The sequence below is a fragment of the Cebus imitator genome, unplaced genomic scaffold, assembly GCF_001604975.1.
Source record: "Cebus imitator isolate Cc_AM_T3 unplaced genomic scaffold, Cebus_imitator-1.0 Scaffold234, whole genome shotgun sequence".
In the NCBI taxonomy this organism is placed as follows: Eukaryota; Metazoa; Chordata; class Mammalia; order Primates; family Cebidae; genus Cebus; species Cebus imitator.
In genome coordinates this window covers 1,503,633-1,523,599 of record NW_016107549.1, presented here as the reverse complement: position 1 = coordinate 1,523,599, position 19,967 = coordinate 1,503,633, and the positions used below count along the sequence as shown (strand labels likewise).

Below are 19,967 nucleotides of genomic sequence, written 5' to 3'. Positions count from 1 at the left end.
CCGCTGCCCAGTGGCGCCCCTGCATGTGCTATATTTATATTTGAAATTTGTACCTTTATATATACTTTTTATATGTAAGAACCGCTCCCCTCTCTTGGCGCTCCTCGTTTGTACTTGGATTTTACCACCCCCACTAGGCTTCGACCCAAACCTGCAAAAACCATTTCGCCAGGCAGGGATGTGGGGGGAGGCGGGAGCAGCCGTCCCCCTCTCCACTGCAGTTGTCCCACGTTCTTAAAGACCGGGGACCCACCTCCCTCAAGGGCCGGACTGCAGTGCTGAATCCCGCAGCCCCAGAAACACAATCGCGGGGGTGGGTGCTGGCGGCGAGACGTTGCTTTTTGGTGTGTGTTTGCTGTTACCGTTTAAATTAATCCTGAGTGACGGCCTGCAGCTCGCCACAAAGAGGCCATTTAATGCTACCCCCCAAACCCACCTCGGGAGAAATTTCCACTTGCCCCCCTGAGTCCAGCACCGGCCGCACGCTACGCGCGCCCCAGGCCTTCGCTCCAGGTCCGCACCGGCGGTGGAGACGAGCTCCCTGCGCGCGTCATGGACTTCAGGAGTGAGCCGGGCATTCAGAGAAAGCCGCTGGTGGGCATGGAGGACTGTCCCGGTTTTGGAGGGGTAGGAGTGGAGGTAGGAGGTTGTGCTGGGACTCTCCCGACGCTCCACTGCCCAGTCATTGCTCTTCGATGCCCCAGCCCGGCTGGAGACAGTTAGATGGTCCTCCAGCGTCTCCTCTGGGTCCCTAAAAGAGAGAAGCTGGGCTGCACCCCATGTTGACACGAACACCCCCTCCCCATTGCCTTTGTGCATTAGGTCACGTGCGTGTATGTACCCTAAGCGAGCCAGCTCCCCTGCCAAGTGTGCCCCTCGACAGGCGCCCGTTGCCCACGGGCTTTCATTGTAGCCTCCCGGGAGGTTCTCAAGGCACGTGGCATTTCCTGGACCCGCTGCAACTGACTCGAGACTGGGGTTGGGGTATCATGGAGGTAGAGGTGGTGGGGAGGCCTCCCCAGGTCCCAGGCAGGAGAAGGGAAGATCGCGTGCTTTCCACGTCGCGGGGAAAATGGGTGCTGATGGTCACCGTCCATTGCACCGCACACTGCGGGGTGGAAGAGGACAGCACATGCCTAGACTGTGCAGAAGGCCCAGTTCCGGGGCGCGAAGGGGCCGCGGGCCACGAACAGGTCGTGCGCAGTCAGGCGTGCGCGTGCGCGTGCGCGTGCGCGTGCGCGACGAGGAAAAGGCGGGAAGCGGCGCTTTGAGGCCCCGGATGTGAGACGCGCTCTGTAGCACGTACAAGGGTGGCTCCGACGACGGAGCCGCCTTGGGTGCTGAGTGGAGAGTGCGAACCGCGGACCCAGCGTGCAGGTGAGGGGAAACTGGGAGCGTAGGTCAGGCTTTCAACCGTTTGCACCGCCAGACTCCTCAATGATCTCCCCCAGCCACCGTAGTCCCTCTAGTGGGTCCCAGTGGCGTCCTCCAGGCCCCTCACTGCGCAGACGCGGCTCGCAGTTGCCGGGCGCCCCCTGCCCCTCACAGTGACCCCCTACTTACCCCCCAAAAAGTGACCCCGCGCTGGTGGGCATGGAGGACTGTCCCGGTTCACCATTCGCTGCGTCAAAGGCCGCCGCCAAAAGGGGCTCAGATGTCGGCATTTTTGCCTTAAAGCTGGTTTTGTCCCCCAGGCACGCGGGGGTTGGGGGCTCAGGACCGCCTGTGCCTCAGTTTCTCTCCTCCTGCCCCCACCCTGACATCCGACTGGAGGATAATGCGCGTTCGAGGGCTTTGACTATGAATGGGATGTTGATGATTGTCGTGATTCTTTGGCTGCTTGGGAGAGTTTGGGGTTTAACTGCCCCCAAATCCGAGGGCAGCTTGGGGGCGTCCATTCGGAGAGGGTCTCTCCTCCGCGTCGTGTCGCCACCTCTAGAGCCCTGGTCTCCAAGGAGCCTCCCTTTCAATCCCTGAGCCTTCTCTCTTTGGGGAGTAAAGGCGGGGAAATTTACCAGGGGAGATTTTTGTTTGTTTCCAAGGTTGGCTGGGTTTGGGGGCGTTTGGCCTCCAGCGAGCGCGGGGAAGAAATGTGACAAAGTGGCAGAAAACGCGCTTTCTCTTTCCATCTCTTTTGCTTTCAGGCCGCGGGAGTTGCGCAGCCTCTAAAAAAACCTTAAAAACCCCAAACCTGCCCTCCAGGTTCTTCGATCTTCGCCACCTTCCCTCTCGGGGCTGATTTCTTGAATGTGGGGCGTTAAGGCCTCCCCACCCATTGCTACCAGCCCTTTTGCAGCACTTCCCTGGCAGGCCAGGGGAGAGGATAGAAAAGTGGGAAAAGAACGTGTGCGCCCAGAGGACCCGACTTAACCTGTTGGAGGAGGAAGCTGGTGTCGGACTGAAGACCCCCGAGCTACCCCAGGGGCCAGAGCAGCCCCTGGGCATTCAGAGAAAGCCGCCTGTCCCCAGTCCCCTCGGAAGCCGGTCATAAACCCGACTTCTCATCACCCGAATTACTTAAATGCGTTTTGATGGTGTTGGGTCCTTTTCCACGTGCGGATGACTCAGCCCGCTGCAGCTGCGCCGGGGGAGGTGACCCTGGGGCAGCGGCTGACCCTGCTGCGCTCTGCACCCTGGACCGAGACGCGGGCCATCCCAGCAGCAGCCCCCGCCCCAAGCTGCCAGACCACACTTAGCTTTTTTTCCCCCCTTACTCTTCAAGTCTTTTCCCTCTTCTCTAAAAACATTTTTTTTTTAATTTAAAGGAGTTTTATTACTTTTTTTTTTTTTAAAGCATGTGAGACAGAGGCTGAATGGTAGAAACAAGCTGTTAAAAAAAGAAAAATACATGCCGGTGACGCTTCGTGGAGCTGGCGAGCCTCGCCTGCCTCGCGACTGAGCTTGCGGTCGCCCCGATTCTCTAGTAGACCCGGGCGTGGGGCACCTGGGATGTCCGCCACTGAAAAGGCGCTATAGAAATGCAAGGAATTATTATGATTTTAATAAAATTGTCTCATTTAGGAGCGAGCTTCTGCGCTGCCTCTGTCGTCGGAGCCCGGGTTTGCCACGGCAAAGTCTGTAATCAGAGAAAAATACCAGCTTTGTTGAGGGTTAGAATATATCATTGGCTAATGTGTATGGTTTTCTTTTTAAATAATACGAAGGATTGGAATAATTAAAGAGTGAGAAATAACTCATCTCTCCTCTCTCCTCTCCATTCGGCATTGTCTTATTTCAGGGCGGAAAGCGCGCTTTTCGGCAGAGCTGGTTAGTTTTTAATGCGGGCTTTTTTTCTCACCCGCCGTTCCCTCCGCTCCGGTCTGATTCGCAAATCCCCAAACTGGCACAAACCGGGAAACTTGCGGCCGGCCGTTCTTCTCCCCGAGTTGGAAACAGCCCTCTCCTCTTCCCTCCCCCGCTTCTGGGCCCTGACCCACTGCCTGGTTTGCGCTAGAGCCCTTTAAAAAAGAAAGAAAGGAAGAAAGGAGCCGGGCTCTGGTACCCCGATGCCAGCCGAGGGCGCGTTTCCCAGGCGGCGGGCTAGTGGGAGAGTCAAACCCGGGTGTGGGGAAGCAGCCTCACTGCCTACTCTGCATCCTCTCCCCTAAAAAGGATCAAATATTTCTACAGATCGCCTGCCCAGAGGGCTCAGATCCCTTGTCATATTTTAAATTAAACTGAACAGTTCTTTCTTTCCAGCCCCATATGCAATAGGAAAAGAAAATTCGGTCCTGGAGAGCCCGTCTTGGCAACGCTGTACCCTTGATAGAGGAGAGGGCAACCCACTTGGGCTGGGCCTGGCATCCAGCCCCAGTGGAGTGCTCTTGCCACTGGCCACAGGGCCTGGATTTGGGAAGGACAGGGTCCAGGGCCAGTGGCTGGGCATGGCCGAGAGAGATGTGGGAGTTGGGGAAAGGACTTTTTATCAGGGCTGCAGAAGTTCGCTCTGGGCTGGTGGTAGGGGGCTGGTGGTAGGTGAGGTGGCTGCGGTAGCCCTTCCCCCAGGTGTGGGGTAGACCACTTAGAAAGGTAAGGGGATCCTGAAGTACCTGGGGAAGAAACAGCTTCCTGTAAGAAAGGAGTGGGAAAAATGGGCAAGAAATGGGCATAGGGGCCTGTGCCCACAGACACCAGTGGCTGTGAAGTGCCTTTGAGTTGCAAAGGAAGCTTTTTATTTATTTGCTTCAGGTATTTTTCATTAAATGTGTTTCCCTTTTATTTTCCTTGTTATTTGGTCCTTAGACTTTTCAGCGATCCCTTGTATTCATTCGTCTTTTTACATAAGCAGAAACTTTTTTTTCCTCCTTAGAGAGATACTGTGGGAGGTATTTTGCCTTCAGTGCTTTCTCTTTCCTGCTTTTTTTAAAATTTAATTTTAAAATTATAAAGTAAATTTAGTGCTAGTGAAAGTGAGGGGGGAACCAGCTGGGGCTGGAGCCAGGGAAGGGGTAGGCAGAGGCAGGGTTCTGCCTCCCTTCCCGAGGCAGCCCCGCCCCAGGACCCCAGGCCCAGTCTAGTGCAGCTTGCTCATTTTCTCTACTCCCTTCTCTTGATGCCATTCTGCTCTCCTCACTTCCCTGCAGTGCTGTCATGGACAGGGATGGGGACAGTGTGTCCCAATGGGTGCCCATTCTCCCTTTGGGAACCCCTGGCTCTGCAGAGTCACTTTCCCTCATGACCTACATACTGAGGCCCCCCATTCCCCGCCTACCAGGCAAGGAGGGCGAGAGGAGGGGCCCTTGCTCCCCTCAGACACTAAGGCTGTTTGGCTTTCAGCTTGGTGGGTCCTGTTTGTCCCCCCATACATGCCCTGCTAGTCTGCTACACCCGCTGCACAGTTGGTTGCCCTGTTGATGGGATCAGAGTTGGGCAGGCATAGAGAGAAGACACACACACACACACACACACACACACACACAAGCACTCTGCAGCAGTGAGGATGAGAAGGGCTTCTGTTTGCCACATATTTTTGTGGTCACACGAATAGCACACTTTGCTCTATAACACATGTACGCACATAGGTGTTTGACGCTACTGGTGTAACCAGGAGGTATTTCTAAGCCATATAAACTATGAGAACTGTATAGCTTAAAAATTTAAGACTTATTCAGTGGTGCCGAAAATGTTTATTTCTTAATCTGGGTGGGGTTACATGGGTGTGTTCAATTTGTGAAAGTGTATCAAGTGGCATAATTTACAGTGTGTGCACTTTTTATACATGCCTTGCTTCAGTTAAAAAGTTTACTTAAAAAAAAAAAGAAGTCTCAGTCTCAAAGCTAAAGAAAAGCCTATGCATTACAAAATAATAATAAAAATTTAAATAAAAATTTCCTCCCGCTTGCATTGCTCAGTCCTGCCTGGTAGGAATGGTGGGAGGGCTGATATAAAAACAGCGGGCTGATATAAAAGCTAGCAGGCATGTGGTCCATGAGGCGTCCTGACCCATCCACACGTGTGGAGTACCTGAAAACCACCTACAGACAGGTAGAGAGATAGGACTTTAACATCTCAGGACTAAAGGATAAGAAATGGTAAGGAGTAAGTTACTTGCCAATTACATTTTGCTGTCAACATCTGGAAAGCAAAATTGCAGCTGTTCTCTCTGCCCCACCCCACCCCCATTACCACCTCTTCTTTTTTTTTTCTGCACACTCAAAGTTTTGTACTCTTGCCATCCATACTTCGGTTTTCTGCACTGTTAAAACATTTCCATGTCTCTGTTCAATTTGGGTTGTTGGGTTTGAGCTTTTTTTTTTTTAAATGTATCTTATAGTCTGACAGTATAATTTTTGGAGGGATTTATTTGAACAGGCCCAGGAGCCATTGATAATCCCCTCCCTTTTCTTTCACCCTCTCTTTCTTTCCAGAACTGTTCAGGCCAGCAGTGAGGGGGAGGACGCTCGGCAGCCCTTGCCCGGCTCCTTCCTTTCGCCTCTGCTTCTCCGGGCAGGTACTGACAGCTTCGCCTTCCATGGACCTTCTGCGGTGTTTTTGTTTTCTCTTCGCCCCCCAAAAATATTTGAACCAAAAAGCCTCTTTTTTTTTTCCTCCACCCACAGCAAACTGAAAGGGCTAGTGAACCGTGATTCAACAGAGCGAGGGCGCCTCTTTTCTTCCTTAGCATTAATTAACTCAAGTTCGTTAGGACGTTGGGTCTGTCGCCCACAGTTTTCTCTTGTGTGTGCTGAATCGGGTCATAGAGGGAGACTTCCCGTGCAAACAGTTTGTGTTGGAGCTGGAGGACGCAGAGGGGGAGAGAGGGTGAGAAAGAAAGGGAGCCGGGGAGGGACGGAGTGTGGCCGAGGGGTGGGCATGGTCCGAGTTCCTCCAGGCACCCCCGTGCCAGGCTCTGTAGGGGCTAGACACCAGGGAAGTGAGGATGCTTGGGTTTCTTGGGCAATGATCCTGATAATGAAATAATTGGGGGAATAATACAATTTGAGGAATTGAAAAATGACCTCTTTCCAGCTCCTAAAATTTTACATTTTGGGGTTCTGGCCGCTACCTGTGGCTGAAGCAACTGCCAGAAAGAGGTTCCCTCAGGGGTGAGGGTGTCAGGCTGATCTGAGGGCAGGGGGTGAGGAGAAATGCTTCCTTGCTCCTTGTCTCTCCTGTGGCAGGGGAAACAGAACTGATAAAATGGGGAGGGGCATATCCGAACTGATCCTGATGGAGCTCTTGCAGAGGGGCTGGGAAGGCAGCTGCCTTTTGGGTTTTGTCACCTTGCCCTGAGCACCCCAACCCAGAAGGGGATTTGCTGAGGTGCCTGGGGCGAGTTTTCAACATTTTGCCGTTTGCTCTGGCCTTCTCGCTAGCCTTCCAGATATTTTCACAGTGTGCTGGGCACAGACCTCATCTTCACGCGCTGGTCTCTCTTTGCTTTGTCTTTTGTCACTTTTTCAGTTCTTCGTCAGAAAAAGTTGTGAAGCTGGCCTGTGTGGTTCTTCCCTTTTCCCAGGCCCTTGGCCACCACGAAGTGACACTTCCCAAGCTGGTTATGTGTGTGAGGCTCTGCACTTCCGTTGCCCCCAGAAACAACTTTGCTATAGTCCGTCCTGCACGCACTTCGGAGGGTTTCATCCCTGTGCAGCCCACTGGCTGGAGAAGATGGCTTTGGCCTTCCTGGCTTTTACTTCTATTTGGTGACACAAGGAAGTTTCAAGCTAAATAATGAATTAAAGACTAGGGTTTTTGTTTCCTATTCCTCATAGAGGATGAGATGAAGGTAAACAATTTCCAGTTGCCCTAGAGAGAATAGATTCTCTCCCCCAATATCCCCATTCCTACCCTATTTTATTTGGTGCCAAGAGGGTAAGGGAGATGTGCCTGGAGCAGAGGAGCATTTGGAGCCAGAACGAGGCTGCATGTTGGCCCGATCCCAGGCCACCGCTCCCGGTTTGTAGTCTGGAGGAGAAAAGGAAAGCGGGGGGGGGGGGGGGGGGGGGGGGGAGGGGGGGGGGGGGGGGGGGGGGGGGGGGGCGGTTTACAGGAGAGACGTGTGCAGCCTGGCTGTGAGGCAGACCCTGTCCTAGACCCAGCACTGGGGTGTGGGGTGAATCCATTCAGCCAGCATGAGGACACTAGAAAGAAACCACGCAAAGTCGCCTTTCCTGAGCAGAGGAAAACAGGCCCAAGTCAGCCAAAAACCCGCTTTGTCCAAATTATCCGAGCTCCCTCGAAAAGTGCATTTTCCGGTTTCCATTCCTGGAGTTTCCAGACTCTTGGTGATTCTGCTCTGACTGCAGAGCCCCTTCCCGCTGTCCCCCAGCCAAGGGGAGGCCCCACCCTCCTCTAGGATAAGCAGCAGGGCCCCTTCCCCGGCTGCCGGGTGCTGCTGCCGCGTCCTGTCTACAGTTTCCTTCCCATCTCTGGCCGCTTGGCCACTGTCTTCTCTTCTTGTGGCCTTCCATGAAGCAGCGATAATCTTGGGACATGATAGGAGATCTCAGGGTTATGAAGTCGGCTTCTTTCGGTTTAGAACAAGGCTGAATTATAAAATTCCAACAATTTGGCAAACTAATTGGGGCTCCGTTTGTGGCCTTTTAAATTTCCCATATCCTTTCTCATTCAGGCTGCAGATATGCTGTAGTAAAATGGATACTGGAATATCTGGTCATTTCTGTGAAGTTTTGGCAGCTATTTGCTCTAATTGCTGTAGTTACCCAGGTCAACATGGGCCCAAGTGTCCTGGATCTGAAAGAATAAATCTGGGCCTTAAAGCCAGCAGGATGTGGACAAATGGATTTTTTTTTTTTTTTTTTTTTTAGATAAAGAAGCCTCCTAAAAGTGGCTCTGTCTTAAAATATATGCTTCTAGATGTTTATGCCTCTAGATGTTGCACTATAGGTAGGTGCGGGCAGGTTGCAAAACCTGTCTCAGTCTGGGAAGATTATTTTGTTTCCTCGAAGAATTTTTAACACCGTATATGTGAGATGTACTGAGATGCTGTACATGTTTTCCTAGTTTTCCTCAAATAATCCATAAGGCCTCAGTGGACAGGACTGTTGTGTGGAGTTTTTATAATCATGTGTTTCTTCTCATAGAGAAGTGGTCATTTTCCTTAACTGGGTTTTCTTTTTCTGCCGTGGCGCAGAGCCCTTTTCTATCTTTTTATTTTTCTTTCTCTGCTGTTCTGTTTCTCTCCATCTTTGTCCGTCTTTCTTTGCAGTTGTGGACTCAGCTTGGCACTCTTTCTCCAGGTTTGGCTTTTTTTCTCTTTTTCGTTCTCCTGTCTATTTCTCTTTCTCTGTGGCCTTTTCAGTTTTTTTCTGTTGGGGGTACATTTCTCCTAGTGATGGCTGAAAGTGGCATGGGTATGTATTTTAGCAATGTTTCAGTGAAAACTGTTGCTTTTTTTTTTTTTTTAACCAAATACTGTATACTCAACAATAAAAGAGAGAGGCTTTTCTTCCACAAAGGCAGCAAAATCCCTTTCCACAAACCAAAAGCCTATGTGAATTTTTAAAAGTCTTATGGCTTCTCGATGAGTTTTCTCTCCAATGGGAGAAATACCTTTCCCTACAGTGTTTCCTCCTTTTCCTTTTCTCCCCATCCTTTTTTTTTTTTTTTTTTTTTTTTTACCCTCCCCTCTTACCAGCATCACTGGCTTCCTTTCTCCATTTCCTGAGTCCTTCTACTCTGTTGCCTGCATGTCCCCTCACTCTTTCCATCACCTGAACTCTTATACTTGCCAGTGACTCAGACCTGGAGAAGCCTTGAATCCTCTGAGGGATTTTTTGTCTTGATTCTGGTCTTTGGTGTGGGATGTAAAGAAGTCTGATCTCCTGCCTGGGGCTGGAGGGGAGAAGGGAAGGAGGCTGGGCCAGGGACAGGTAATCTTCCAACAGGAGCCTCCACTCCGTTAACAAAAGGGGGACAGTTTCCTTTTGTCTGGGGCTCACGAGGGGCGTGTCTGGGCTGATGGCCGCCACCAGTGGCATGCAAGAAGAGGGGGCCCACAGTGGAGGATGCTTGAAATGTTTCTAATGGAACCTGAGCAATTCCTCTGTGTACGCCCACGGTAGGAGGGAAAGGAGGGAGGGAGGGAGAGAGAAATAGAGAGAGACCTTCTCATCTCCCTAAGCATCAGAATATCCTGGCCACTCCTCCAGAAAGGCCTTCCCCACTGGGAGCCAGAGTCCATAGAGAGAATGGGGTGAGGGGAAAGTATTTGCTTGAGAATCTTCTGCCCACCTGCAAGGTTATAGCCACTGGCAAGAGAAGGACAATTGACAATTGTTCTCCCTCCTACTTTCTGCCCTGGGAAAGGCCTGTTGCTCCTTCTGTTACGAGAGCCTTGAGGGGGTGCTTGGGGCTCTTTGTGGGTGCTGGAGGCTCTATTGAGACACTCTTCTGCCGCTTTTCCTCAGAAGCGAATCATGCATCTTGTCCTGTTTTCCTAACTTCTACATGGATTTTTCCATCTGTCATCTCCCAGCTGTGGCACTGTTACTGCCCCTACCTCTATCCCTGACCCAGTTGTACCACCAGATTCAGATTCAACCCATGTCAAGTGCGTCTCTTCTACTGTGACACTGTGGTCTGTGAAGCAGAACATGCCAGGATTCTCCAGGAGGCTCCTGTTGGCCATTTTCTGTTTGGTATTTAATACTTGGTATAAATCAGAATACAAGAAAAACGCCCCCATGCCAGATATAAATTCATTTGTAGTTTTTAATGGCCTCATCTTGACTTTAGAGAGTAAAATTGTTTCTGCGAGGAGGAGAGGCAGGATTTGGTACTTTGTCATGTCACTAAGCTAACATCTTTTGAAGCTGGTTATTAGCATGATGTGAAATTATCAGACACGACGCTGGTGTCTCTAATAACACCTGCCTTCTTTACTCTCACCTCTAACTGTTTCTCTCAGGGGTCAGCCGTGAGCTCAGTTCACTTTAAATGGATCATTCAGGGCACAGACTGGGGTCCCAGGTGTTGGGCAGCCCCTTTCCCATTGTCAGGGTTCAGTGCCAGCCCAGGGCTGGATGTTTTGTCTTGGCACGCCCCAGGTGCTCTTCTGGGAACCTTTCTGCCAACATAAAGGCCACAAAGCACAGGGTTTCAGTTGGGGAAGAAAGGGGCATGGGTGAGCAGTGACCTTTTTTCCATTGCCAGCTGAGGACTGAGCCTCGCTGGGGGAGAGGGCGACTGTAGGGATCGGGTTCTGAATAGATTTGGATCCCTTTCTCCTGTCTGCATCCACATCCTTTCTCCTCTGCTTTTCGTTTTATATCACATCTATTTCCTTCTTACTGATTTTCGAAGGCCTCAAGCATGACTGTGCCATACCTCTTACTGGAAAGACCCCCTTAGAGGTGGGACTCCCCTCCCCAGTGCTCGCCCTTTCTTCCTGCTGTGAGGAAGGTCCCAAGTAGAGGACCAGAGCAGGGGCTCTCCTGTGGGTCTCTTCTCTGTGACTTGATTTCCCCCAGGTGGCCTGCTTTTCATAGAGCCCTTTGCTTTGTTTTTTGTTGTGTCTTTTCTTAGCTCTCTTCTTTTCATTTGGGTTTCTCATCTTATATTTTGTACTTTGCACTGCTAGTGTTTGGGCCCTTTAGTCTGAATTGATTTGGGAGACAGGTAAGAAAATTAATCTCAGGTCAATTGGAGAGAGCAAATCTGGAGGAAGCAGAGAATTAAATGGGCAGTGGTGGGGGAGTTGGTCAGATTCATTGCCTCTACTTAGAGGTAGTGTCCATCTTTTTGCCTTTGTCACTTCTTCCCGGGTCTGGCTGTTGTTTGTGGCTGCGTGTAGAGCTTGTCAGGCGGAGTGCTGTGACAGGAGGCTATTTTAATAAACTGTTGCAGTTTCTCGAGCCGAGCTGTGTTGCGTTGGCATCCCTCGTCACCGCTAATGGAGCGTGCGTGGCTGGGTGTGGGCCGAAGGAGGAGGCTGAGCTTGCTGGGGGAAAAGGGGGGAATGTGTGGGGTGCTGGCCTCCCCCTTGTCTGAGAGTGCTTTTTCAGCAGCCAGACCTGGGGGCATCATGGGGTGGCAGTACCCAGGGCGCCAGGTCCCTTCCCGGGAAGTACTGTTGGCATGGACACTTTCGGAGCTCTCTTTCTTCTTATTTCTATTCATAGCACCACAGGCTCATGTGTATGTGGCCGGGGAGGAAAACTTCCACTCGCCCCTGTGTGCTCCATAGGAAAAAAAAAGAAAAGAAATAGAAACAGAAAAAGAGAGAGTGTGCAGGCCCGAGAGAAGGACTGAAACCAAAACACAGAGAGAAGGCGCAGCTGCTTCCCCAAGGCCTTCTGGGGCTGCGGCCCGCCAGCCCGCCCGGAGTCAGGCCTTTATTTATTTATTTTTCAGGCTTAAAAAAAAATTTCGAGTCTTCCACAATCTCAGTCCCCCCCCCCCCACTGCCCCACCCCACCCCCAGATTTGCTGGGTGGCTGCTGCCAAATGGACCCAAGTGGGAGCCTGGAATGAAAAATTCATAACTGCTGGACTTTGCTTGTTCATTAGACGTGAACTTGTCGATTGGGCAAATTGTTTTTGGTCTCCAACTGCCGGGGGCTCTCCCCACCCTCCCGGCTCGCCCGGTTCCCTCCTCCCCTTGGGCGCAGCCATTGGCTGCTCGCGGATGTCTCTTTGCCAAATAGGTGGATCCTTTCTCTCTCTCTCTCTCTCTCTCTCTCTCTCTCTCTCTCTCTCTCTCTCTCTCTTTCTCCCTCCCTCCCTCCCTCTCCTCTCTCTCTCTCCCTCCCTCCCTCTCTCTCCCTTCCTCCTCCTCCCCCCCCCCTTTTTTTTTACTGGCTTGGCACAAGCAAATGGATGGGGATTGAGCCTGAAAGGAGAGAAAGAGGGAGTTTGAGAGAGAGAAAAGGAGCAAAAAAACACCCCAAAATCCAACCAGCGCGCACACACACGCACACACTCACACATAAGCCCCATCCCATCCACGTCCTCCCTCGATCCTCGATCTTTCCCTCCCCCCTTCTTCCTTTCCTCCCTCCCTCGCTCCCTCTCTCTCTTTTGCACGCGTCTGCCAGCAACGGTCTGCAGCCGGTCAGAACTCGTCCTCTTCCCCGGGAATCTGCGAGCTCCCCCTTTTCCTCCGATCAGGCGGAGGGAGGCAGCTTGAAGTTTACACCCCTGTGCCGCTGCCAAAGCCGAAAGCCTTTTTCTTCAGCTGCCGCTTTTTCCCTCCTGGGTTTTGTTTTTGTTTTTGTTTTGCACGGGGTGGGGTGGGGTGCGTTGTTGGTTGCGGGGAAATGGTGGGAGGCTGGTTTTGATTTTTAAATTTTGCATTTTTTTCTTTTTTTTTTTTTAAAGCACAGGGGAAGAAATTGAAAAAAATTTTTTTGTTGTCTTTTGTTTACCTGGCGTGTGTGGCAACCGGCTCGCTCCCTCTCTGCTTGCTATCCCTGACCTTTCTTTCTTTTTGCTCCTTTTCAAAAAAAAAATATTAATTTCCCCCTTCTGTGCAATGGAGCATGGGGGGGGGAGGAGGGGGAAGGGTTTGAGAATCCACCCAAGCCCGGCCCCTATTCCCCAGAACACCAATAATAACCCCCTTTAAAACATTTACCTTCCTCCCCTGCTCCTCCTCCTCCCCCCTCCCCCCACCCGCCCCCAACTCACAACTCTGTTGAGTCCAGAATCTCAGAATCGGGCGTTGGGCTTTGCCGGGTGCTTCAGATCAATGGTAATTATTTAATTTTTTCCAGTTTTATTTTTGTAAACAGAAATCAATTATTATTTAAACTTCAAACAAGCAAACAACCAAAAAAAAAAAAAAAAAAAAAAAAAAAAAAAAAAAAAAAAAAAAAAAAAAACAAAACAAAACCGAGAGAGCCCATCCCTCTGTCACCTGACTGAGTGGGAAAGAGGGTGAAGGGGTTGTGGGAGGCTGGGGAAGGGGTCGCAAGAAGACCCATGTAGCTTTTAACCCTAATGTGGCCGAGACAAGCACCTTATTTGTGCTAACAAGAAGTGTTTTGTTCATTATTACTGTGATTAACATTAGTGCTCGTGTCGATAACAAAGCTGAAATCACATATTTAGGATTTAGGTCTGATTAAAAAATGCTGGGGTGGATGTTCCAACTGGATCAGGAGAAAAAAAAATGAAAACAGCCTGGGGAGAGGGAAGCCTGATCTGTTTCCTCACTCGCTTGCTCGTGGATGTCATTTTCTCTCTTCTTGGGGGTGGCCAAAAAGCGACCGGTGTCGGGGACCAGAGGCGGCCCCGCACGCCCCCGCATGTGCGTCCACGGGCGTCTGTGCAGACGGACATCGCACCGGGGCGAGCTGACAGGAGTTCACGGCTGCGATAGAACATGGAGATGTCATGGGCGCGACAGAGCCTGGCGGGGATACCAGCAGCGTGTGTGTGTGGACGGCAACGTTGTCTGTGCGCGTGTGTGTGAGTGAGTGAGGGAGAGAGAGAGAGAATAGGTGTGTGTACAGGCTCCCGGTGCCTCTGTCTGGCTGCTGAGGCTGAGATGGGAGCAAGTGGCTGGCGAAGCTGGTGGTGGCTTCAAACCACACTTTTATAGAACAATCGCAAGAGAAAATTGTTGGGAGGAGGGAGGAGGAGGAGAAGGCAGTTTTCCTTGTGCCCCCCCCTTTCTAACGCTGCTTTTCTCCTTCTCTCTTTCCCCCTCATCCCGTCTTCCCCTCCTCCCGTCCTCCCTCGCCCCGCATGCTCCCGGCTTGCCGCCTGCAGGATGAGTTCCACCCGTTCATCGAGGCACTGCTGCCTCACGTCCGCGCTTTCTCCTACACCTGGTTCAACCTGCAGGCGCGGAAGCGCAAGTACTTCAAGAAGCACGAGAAGCGGATGTCAAAGGACGAGGAGCGGGCGGTGAAGGATGGGCTCCTGGCCAAGCTGCGCAAAGACATCCGGCCCGAGTTCCGCGAGGACTTTGTGCTGACCATCACGGGCAAGAAGCCCCCCTGCTGTGTGCTCTCGAACCCCGACCAGAAGGGCAAGATCCGGCGGATTGACTGCCTGCGCCAGGCTGACAAGGTGTGGCGGCTGGACCTGGTCATGGTGATTTTGTTTAAGGGGATCCCCCTGGAAAGTACTGATGGGGAGCGGCTCTACAAGTCGCCTCAGTGCTCGAACCCCGGCCTGTGCGTCCAGCCACATCACATTGGAGTCACAATCAAAGAACTGGATCTTTATCTGGCTTACTTTGTCCACACTCCGGGTAGGTCGTTCTCAACCTTTTTTCCCCCTCATTTTGTTTTACTTGCTGGCATTTGTTCTGTTTATTGTTCCTCTTATTTCCAAGCGATAACTCACCATGGGCCTAACTGGTATATGCCCATCCTGCTGGGCCTGCAACGCGTTCTATGTGCCCTTTTCCTTTTTTCCGTCTTCTGTCTCCCCCGACCTGCGCTATTCCTCTGCCCCCTGGCCATGTTACTGACTTTGTGCATCTCCATCTTTGGAGGACTCATCTGATCAGAAAGATGCTGCAGGTCTTAGGATTGGGGACATGATGCCCCCAGAATTATCCATGATGGTGAGAGTTTGAGAAGAAGAACGGCAACAGCGAACCAATCATTGCTCTTATTAAAATAAGTCAGAAGAAGTATTGAGGGTCAGGTGTTAGTTTTCCTGCAGCTTCATCTCAAGTCCCAGGAAAAACCAGGTTTGGTATAAGCGGGATGGGCAGCAGTCTGGTGGAGAGAAGGGGCATGTGAAACCCTAGGATATGAGACTGAATGAATAGAAAAGAGGAGAGAAGATGGTAGTGGGCAGATTCTGTGGCCTAGATGCTCAGGCGGGAGCTGTGTTGGCTGTCAGAGAGTATGAAAGTAATTTGATTTCATACAGAGTGAAAACAAGCACGAGATTCCTTGAGCTCTTTCCCTTCTCCTTATTACAGCTAAAGTGGCAAGGCCTCAGGATGGATGCCCACAGCCCTGACACTCTGCTAGGGGGCAGATCGGCTTTCTCAGGGCACAGGCATGGCTGGGAGCAGCGTTGCTGTGGAAGAGGTCTTAAGCAAACAAACAAACAAAAAACTCTGTTAAATCTCCTTTTCCTTTTTTGTTCCAAGTAGTTCTGCTTCTCCTCTTCGCTTTTCCAGTTTTACCCTGCATTTTGGGTCAGGGTGGTTTAGTTCTCCTCCTCTGTTCCTTTTTTTGCCTTTACCCTTTCCCTTTTTATAATTTCTTTCCGCTTTTGTTTTCTTACAAATTGAAACAGAGATGGCTGGTTAATTTTTAGCCTCCACTCAGCTACGCCCAATTTACTGCCGCCTTTGAAACCTAAACGGGCGGCACTCTGTGATTAAGCAAGGCAGAAGTGTGTTTACATTATGCCCAACCAACTTGTAATGAGAGGGCTACCAAACCTTTCTGTGTGTGTGTGTGTGTGTGTGTGTGTGTGTGTTTCCTTTCCACCATTCCAGTATTTTTTCCCCTTCATTTCCCTTTTTCCTCTCTTTATGCGAATGTGAGAGAATGTGGCTTAACTTCAACTCTCGTAAAGGTTGTTTCCCGCGAGTGTGTGTCTCTGTGTCTTCCTTCCTGTTCATTCACAAAAAAGAAAAGCAACTCACAATGGCTTTGGTCATCCCGTTGCCTGTTTGGGAAGTTGGGAGGAATAATATAACTGGATCCAGAAACAAAATTTGGGTTTGGGGGTGCTTTCAGCACTGCATCAGGAATGTAATCTAGACTAGAGTACGCCCTGAGTTTATATTTTGGAGGACTGTGAAGAGGAGAAGGTGCTATTGGAATTCTTGTCCTTATAGGTTGTTCTAGTAACTGGTTAGAAGCAGGGGACACCACTCTCACCCTCCCTCATCCTTACCTACTTCCGTGGATCTTTCTATCTAGGCCTGCACCTGGCCCTGTGTGGCCATCTCAACCCCTTACGCAGAAGGGCCAGGTGCCAGTCATTCCCCCTTCCTTCAGCTAAAATTTTTTCTTTTGTCTTTTTTCTTTTTGGAAAAGAGTCTGAGGGGGAAAAAAGGTTATCGCCCCATTCTCTGTCTATACAGCAAGCCAGAGTGGGGAGAGTGTGTGCCTGGTGGTGCTGGAGGTGGCTGGTGACTTGCAGAAGACTTGAAGCCTTGAGCTTACCAGTGTGGTAAGGGGATCCTGCTCCTTCCAATTTTAGAACCAGGGGCTTGAAGGTAGGATGAAAAGTGTGTGAGAAGGAAACCGAAACCTGGCCAGATGAAAGGCCCCCCCATGTGTCCCCACCAGCTTATGAGATCATTTGCCCAGGAATATTAGTGAATTCATACCCCATCCCCTGCAGCTAAGGCCACTTCTGTGGACTGGGGCTGAGGCCGAGTCTCCTCTACAAAAGCAGAGTAGGGAACTAAGGGTGTATTTTCTATTACTCAGGACCAAGACTCCAGATAATTTCAGTGAAGTTGGGTTTTTCTCACTGGAATTGCTTTAGTTTGAGCATGCCTTCCTGAAGTGAGTTGGGGTAAGTTGTTGCAGCTTGGGCTACCACTGGGCCGCACTGCTTGTTCGTCTTTGGAGTTGTGTCGGGTGGTCTTGAGATGGCGTGGAGCAGTCATGGCTTCCTCTTTGAGCTGCCCCACTTTGCTAGAAAATGTCTTCTGCGGCTGAGCCACCAAACAGCATTGATCCGTGGGCACCACCTTCCACATGCCCGTGCCTACCAGACACACTCAGCAGAGCTGTCACTTGCTCCTTCCTCCCAGGGTGATAAACTGGGAACAGGGCTGGAATGGCATAGGCTTAGACAAGGCTTGCTTTGGACTCTGAAAAAATTGTTTTTCCTTCCCTTAAGATGTGGCTGAAGAGCCAGATCTTGGCTAGGCTGTTGGTCCTGGGTTTGATGACAGTAACGTTGATGTGGTGGTTGCTCCCAGGTGCCATCATCACCCATGGCCTTCCTGGATCCTTGTTATGTCCCAGATGAAGCTTTAAGAGATGACACATTTGAGAGGGAAGAAAGGACGTGTTTTTGGAGTCGAAGCTCCACTACCAGAATACTGGGTCCAAATACAGAATACTGGGTCCAAAAGGTCACCAATAGGCTGGCTTTCTGGTTGGGAAGGAGTCTCTCCGTGTGTCTTTCTGTGTTTAGGAAGGGAGGTTGAGGCAGGGCAGGGTCAGACACCACTGCCATGGGGAGCAGGCTGTCCATTTCCTGGTGATATCCTTCCATCCAAAGAGGGTGTCCCAGAACAGGTGGCCAGGGACGGGGTGACTGGGGAGGGCCAGGAGAGAGACCTCTGCTTGTGTGAGGAAGGACAGCTAAGCTGGCCTAGAAGCACCGTTAGACTGTCTCCAAAGTTTCTGCAGCACCCTGAAGGTGAACTAGTGCTTTCAGACCTTCCCTGACACCTAAGCCTTGGTCCTAGGAAAGAAAAAAATTAATCCAAAACTAATAAAATACTTGAGCGAATTTTGTCAGTGTCTCTCTGTCAGATACCCTACAGTGGGCCTGCAGTGGAATCCTCACAAAGTCCAGGTATTTGGGTGGTGGCTCTTTTCTTTATCTAAACTCTTTCCTGATGGAGAGCTTCCCACATAGAAGGAACCCCTGTGTACCCACCACCAGTGCCAGCAGTCACCAGATCTTGGCCAGTCTCATTTCAACCATCTTCCCAACTGCCCACCCACGCTGAGTTATTTAGAAGATCCAGGCATTATAGCTTTTCATCTATAAATGTTTTTGTGCACATCTCTAAAGATAAGGACTCTCGAAAAACCCAACCACAATACCACTATCTTACACATTTAAAAATCAGCAATTTTTTTTAGTATTATCAGCTACCTGGTTAATGTTAATTTTTTGTTTATAGTTTGTTTGAATCAGCATTCATATAGGGTAGGCCCTGCATTACAATGGGTTGAACAGTCTCTAAAGACTCATCATAATCTCTAGGTGGTTCTCTTCCTCTTCCTTAGTCTTGATTTCTTTTCTGGCAGTTGTTGTTGAAGGAACCAGGTTGTTTGTCCTCTGCGGTTTCCTCAGCTGGACTCTGCAGGCTGCGCTGCCCCTCGTGTGCTGCTCTGAGAGCAGATATTCAGCCTCCCTCCTTGCCTTCAGGTCCTGGGACAGCCAAGCTTGGCCTTACCTGTCTCAGGAAATGGGTTAGCACCCAAGGATTTGTCTAAGTGAACTTTTTCACCTGTGGGGCTGCCTTCTCAGGTATGAGAGCCTCCTGGTTTCAGGACTCTAGTTTAGGACTTGGGGCTTGGTAGCAAGCACTAGTTTTCAGGTCTGAGGAGGGCTGCCCATGTCCTTCCTTGGCCGTGGAGGGCATTGTTCAGCTGTGTCCATACTGCAAAGACGGGGCTGGTGCCAGTGAAGTTCCCCAAGCCTTCACTGGATGCCCAACCCACTGTTGGCTCTGGGACGGGTATGTGGGAGGGTCCACAAGAGTACCCACCACTTTCTCCGGGTCCACCCCCACCATGTACCCTGTGTCGCCTCATCCGTCGCCTCCTTTTTCAAGGCCTAGAAATGCCACCAGTCTGCATCTTTGAGGCAGCGCCATCTGGTGCCAGGGCTGACAAAGACTGCAGGGCCTTGGAACTGATGCCTAAAATTAGCAAGATCTACAGATTATCTTTTAACCCAATGTAGGGTCCCCTTTAGAACATTCCAGAAGAGGTGTCACTGTCGTTCAAAGGTCAGCTTTGGTTGTTGTAAAATTCTTCCATTCTTCTATGTCTAGCTCATAGGATGGTTCCGGGGATTAAACCGGCTAATACGTAAAGACACTGGCACGTAGCAGGACGGCAGCTGCTGTGATTAGGAACAATTCTTATGATTTAGGGAGCTCATGGCTGACCCTCTGTCCCTTTGCTTGTTGATCTTGTTTTTCTCCTGGGATGACCCAGGTGAAAGCTGATTTTTCTGTAACAGGACAGCATTTGAAATGCCAAAGGCAGCTCCTATGTCTCCCTTCCACCCTTCTCCTCAGGAAGCTGTCTCCTCTCCAGCCTGAATATCACCAGTCCCTAATGCCTCCCACATTTCACATGGCTCCTAGTGCCCTTGCCATTTTAGTTACCACCTCCTGCAGGCCCTCTGGTTTGTTTTAGTCCCTCTGATTTGTAAAATCTCTGAAACTGGAGTGTCCAGAATTGAACACAGAAACTCCAAGCATGATCAGATCCTAGCCAGCCATGGTGGCTATATAATCTTCAGTGCCTTCCAGCTACATACTGTGCAGGGCTCAGTGCAAAATGAAAATGTGGGGCTCCTTGTTCAGAATTTTTAGGAATGACAGCACGACATCAGAGCATTTAACTAAGCGTGGGTGGCACGCAGGTTGCACACCTGTGAAGCTGGCCCAGGCCACCTTGCTTTGGACATTCTGTGACTCTTAATACAACTTGGGGTGCTGGGTCTGGGTGGTGTGAAACAATGATGGGGCTCAGGCTGGCCTCAGAGGGGGGGCATGACCCCAAAGAGGAGAACAGAAATGCCCAAACATAGTCCTTGCCCTTGGGCTTGGTCTTATTCTCAGACTCTTTTGACCACCTGCTCTTGTCCCTTTT

The 19,967-nt window shown here is 50.7% G+C and overlaps 1 protein-coding gene across 11 annotated transcripts in view; it reads left to right on the top strand.

Moving 5' to 3' along the window:
• The first annotated feature begins 473 nt into the window (after nucleotides 1–473).
• NFIX (nuclear factor I X) overlaps nucleotides 474–19,967 on the top strand; it is an 85,112-nt gene continuing 65,618 nt past the window's right edge. The window contains exons 1-2 of one of the 11 annotated variants that reach the window (XM_037727569.1): nucleotides 474–594; nucleotides 14,176–14,662. In XM_037727569.1, the coding sequence (XP_037583497.1) occupies nucleotides 553–594; nucleotides 14,176–14,662 (529 nt within the window). In that variant the 5' untranslated portion in view covers nucleotides 474–552. The other 10 variants (XM_017497691.2, XM_017497688.2, XM_017497693.2 and 7 more) reach the window with 10 other exon arrangements.